The following is a 4,297-nucleotide window of genomic DNA, read 5'->3' as shown; positions in this document are numbered from 1 at the left end:
TCCGGCAGATATCCTTGGACTTTTCAGAGTCTTTGCGATCGTAAAAGTGTAGTTCAAGACAAGATGCCTTACATGAAGCAATCTTAACTAATCGTACAATGTTGTTTCAGTTTTTGTACAGGCAAACAAACTGCAGCAGCACATCTTTGCAGTCCACGGGCAGGAAGATAAAATTTATGACTGTTCCCAGTGCCCACAGAAGTTCTTCTTTCAAACAGAGCTTCAGGTATGTTTACAACAGGAGTAAAAGCAAAGCTAAAGCTGTTGATTTCTCTGTGCAACCATCACCCTTGTGCAGTATTTAGAAAAGGTATATACCCTCAGTATGGTCTCTTCTGCCCTTAAACAGTCTCTCAGTCTCCTCCTGCCTCCCCAGATGCTATCAGGAGAAAGGGGTCTCTGAACATGGCTGGAATAAATAAATAAGACAAGACAGGTATCATGATTCTTTATGAGTATTTCTCTTGACAGTAGCATTGCTGCATCCTGACATGTTTACGTCAAACACCTTGTAAATAATTTCTTTTTCTCTATTAATAATTTAGGCACTGATTAACATACAAAGACTAAGCAAATGGTAGGCTGCCCCCGCCCCTTCTTCACTGTTAAGTCAGAAGTAAAGGAATTCTCCCTACCCAGGTATGAGAGCAAAGCGTGGGTGCAGCTCAGTGTGATGCTTAATTAGAGGCTCCACCGAGGCACTAGCACATTAATAAGCTGCAGGTTCTGCAAACCAGGTGTTACATGCCAGTTTCCCTGGTGGCACTGGGAGCCACAGCAGTTTTAGCCCCTGCAAAGCCAGTGCTTGGCCCGCACCCATTCCCAGGCGCAGCAAGCCTTTCGGAGGGGCCGGACCCCGACCTGGGCATGCTGCTGCAGCTGCTCTCAGGACCCTGTCCCCAGGGGCCACCTTGGAGCCATGCTGGTGAGGCTGGGGTTTTAATCACACTGATACCTTTGGTGCTAAGCCCACGTAGATGCTGAAAACTCCATGGCATGTGTGCCTGATACCTTGCAGGGAATGGACTGCCGGAGCTTGCCCTTCCAAAGAGCTCGCAGGGAGGTGCCCGCCCTGGCTGTCGTCCTCAGACATATCTTACCTGTGTAGCAGGCTACCGAAATACTGCTAATGTCCCCTGGCAAATGTGATCTTTTTATAGAATGGTACCGTATGCCTCATTTAAATCTATTATCTTTATAAACCATGATTTACTTAAACTTTGGAGGGTTTTTATTTATCTTGCTGAATTCCCAAGCTGCTGCCTCTTGTGTCGTGCTGTCATGCTGTGGAAGGATGGTTGATCTTTTCACTTTGTTGATTTTTTTTTTTTTTTCCCCCCTTAGACTTAGCTCAATTCTGTATAACCAAGAGGTTTGGGTGACTTGCATAAAGCATGGATAAAACTACTGCTACCAATCACAGTCAGAGGCTGATCAAAGCCAACATTCATTAACTTTGAACACAAAATTGTATGAATCCATCAGTAACTGCAATGGTGCTTAATTAGAGAAGGCATTACCTATTTCAAAAGCCATGCTATCTAGCTGGACCATTGAGCAGTAGAGAAAAGTAAAGAGTAGCAAAATCTCATATGAAGGAATTAAAAAAGCACAGTGATTTCACTCTTTATGCATGGCACAAGTTATTATCTCAAACAGTGACATCGATAATAGGTGCCTTTATTTAGAGAGTGCTGAGCTTCAGCAATTCCCATTCACTTTAGGTGGAATTGAGGGTGCTCAGCAGGACTGAAAAAAACAGTGACCAGCTAAACATTGTAGTGTGTGGTCCAGGAAGCTGGAGAGTGCCTGGAGAAAAAGGAATAACCGTAATTAAATACAAACCTAATGGAACACGGACAGCCAGGATCCTGCGTTCTCCCCAGTAGCACTTTTACCAGAGTGAAACGGAGCAACAATAATCTAAGCTTTATTCCGTCTAGTCCCCCTTCCACATAGTCTAGGAAAAATAACAGTCAAGCTATCAGTCCCAGGACCTTGTTCTAGCAACCTGATTTGCATAAGTGTACAAAAGTTTTAACTATACCTTGTTAATATTTTAATAAAGTCAGCAGATTTTGGATTTGTGTGTTCTTACTATGAACGAACTATTCTATGAAGGCAACAGTGGCTTGCAAAGCCAGCTCTGATTTTTCCTCCCATTTTTCCTTTAAAGTGGTGTTTGGTCAAAATGCCAGCACAATTAAAATGGGCACACTGGCTTTCTAGGTCACTGCATTAACCTTTAAAATCAGATGGTCAAATAAGAGAACCTTGTTAAATTATAGTCTTAACAGCAGCCCTTTTTCGCAATTAACAGTTTTAATTACATAGTGTTTCAATTCTGAAGTGTTGTGCGTTGCAAAATTGCTGCAAATAGCAGCTTTAATCAGATAAATTATGATTGTAATTTTCCAGTTTTTATGCAGGATTTGTGTGCATTTAAAATTTCTGTGCTCGTAATAATTACATGAGTAGTTTTGAATGGTGTTGGCTGAATGAAAATTCAATACTTAGCTGCACAGTTTTAGTCTTTATTTCAGTGGTGACTCAGAAATGTGTGTTTACTTGATGCCAGGGATTTTACTAATTCAAATACCTGAGCCAAGGAGGACACAAAATGTGTGTATAAATCAGTTAGAAATGCTCAAGACTTTTGAACCAGTCTGCCTTGGCACAATTATCTCATCAGTTTCTGATGTGTAAGCTGCCTGCTCTAAATTCCTCAACTGCTGGTTATATTTTTGTTGACTAATGAAGACTTAGTAGTATTTTAGTGAACCAGTTGTTCAGCTGCTAGTTAGGGTTAAATTTGCATAAACCTTTCAGTCTCTTCCCTGTGCAATTGTTCTTATGTGGGCAAATCACCATCCATCAAGGGGTTCCACCTGATGAATTTGACTTCTCAGTTTTGATCTTGCTTTCCCACTGGTGTAAAATAACTGGTGTCAAAATCTGAACCTACGCTTTGTTTTACTTCTTTGTATTTTTAAGTGAAACCACTGAAAATACTTTTTAAATAATTGAGCATTCAACTATTTCAAGAAGAAATTCAGAGTGGGGTGCTTACAGAAAAGCAAGAAAAACAAAGAGGGTGGGGAAAATGACAGGCAGTGCAGGGAAAAGGTAACTTTTAGAGATGTCATGGAGCGGCATGAATTAGCCCCACTGATTTGTGAACATTTCTTTAAACAGGGTAAACACCAAGTAAGCCCAGAAGGGCACATGTATGCCATGTGATAAGAAACGTTGCCACTGTAAACGTCCTTCTAGGGCTTGGTGCAAATACTGCTTTGGCAGCGTAATGCCCTGGAAGCAATCAAACCCTCTTTTCACTTCTGAACTAGTAGTTATATTTTAATGTAGGTTTATGTTTTGAAGTTTACACCATCTGATGGAGCGGTAAAACCAAGGCTTAAGAAAGCTCCGAGGAACTGAGCTCATCTTATAAACGGTGGAAATTCTGGTGTGAATCTGGAGCAATGAGTCAGTGAGGTTACCTTGATGATATTGCCAGAAGAAAAGAAAAGAGAATGTTATTTAACTGCTTACGTTATCTCATTGGAAATAAGGAAAGAAAACATGGTAAGGTTAAGTATGAAACACAAAGGAAACAGTATGTGTGATAACCCCTCGTACCCTTAGGGTAGAAGAGGAAGTGCTGGCAGCTCTGCATTTTTCACACCCTCAGTTTGTAAGATTGACAGCTATAAATATGATGAAAATCTCCTGGAAAAAAGTAAATTTATAGCTAATGTGTAGAACACCAAGGCTATGGCATTTCATTCCCCCTACTGAAACATGCTTACTGAAACAAGTGTAGAGGTGGAGGTTTGGGGGGTTCCTCATGCCTAGGGCAGAAGGAACCCTTTCAAACAGAGCCCCATCTCTAGGACCTGTGTCAGGAGCTGCTGGCCACCACTGGCATGCCCGCTTCTCACAGGCAGCTGGAGCCGCAGCGGCACACAGGGCTTCCAGACGTGGGAGATGAGCTAGCTCTTTGACAACTGAAATTTTGGCCTTTACTATTTAAAACCTAGCAGGGAGCCCTGCCAACATCGAAGATAGGTCAGAAGTTATGACACATAATGGGTGCTGAGAGTTATATTTGTGGTGTTATTCACAGCTGGGAAATATACCTCCTCAATTGCTTACATCGAGAATTACATTAAGCAAATTGTGACTGAGCAGTGATTTTCAGAGGAAACTTAAGGAGGATTTTCATAGGTACTCTTTTGCCACACTGCTTTTTCCAAGGAGCCATCACATAACCGATGAAGTATTTGCATTTAAAGGA

The 4,297-nt window shown here is 41.6% G+C and overlaps 1 protein-coding gene across 1 annotated transcript in view; it reads left to right on the top strand.

Moving 5' to 3' along the window:
- Window positions 1-4,297, top strand: part of ZNF423 (zinc finger protein 423) — a 195,164-nt gene that overhangs the window by 172,060 nt on the left and 18,807 nt on the right. Inside the window, exon 6 of the mRNA XM_009320300.1 lies at window positions 111-226. Within this exon, the coding sequence (XP_009318575.1) occupies window positions 111-226 (116 nt within the window). The remainder of the gene's footprint in view (window positions 1-110; window positions 227-4,297) is intronic.

Source organism: Pygoscelis adeliae, unplaced genomic scaffold (genome assembly GCF_000699105.1).
Source record: "Pygoscelis adeliae isolate BGI_AS28 unplaced genomic scaffold, ASM69910v1 Scaffold62, whole genome shotgun sequence".
In the NCBI taxonomy this organism is placed as follows: Eukaryota; Metazoa; Chordata; class Aves; order Sphenisciformes; family Spheniscidae; genus Pygoscelis; species Pygoscelis adeliae.
The sequence above is the reverse complement of the archived record's forward strand: the minus strand, read 5'-3'. Positions and strand labels throughout refer to the sequence as shown.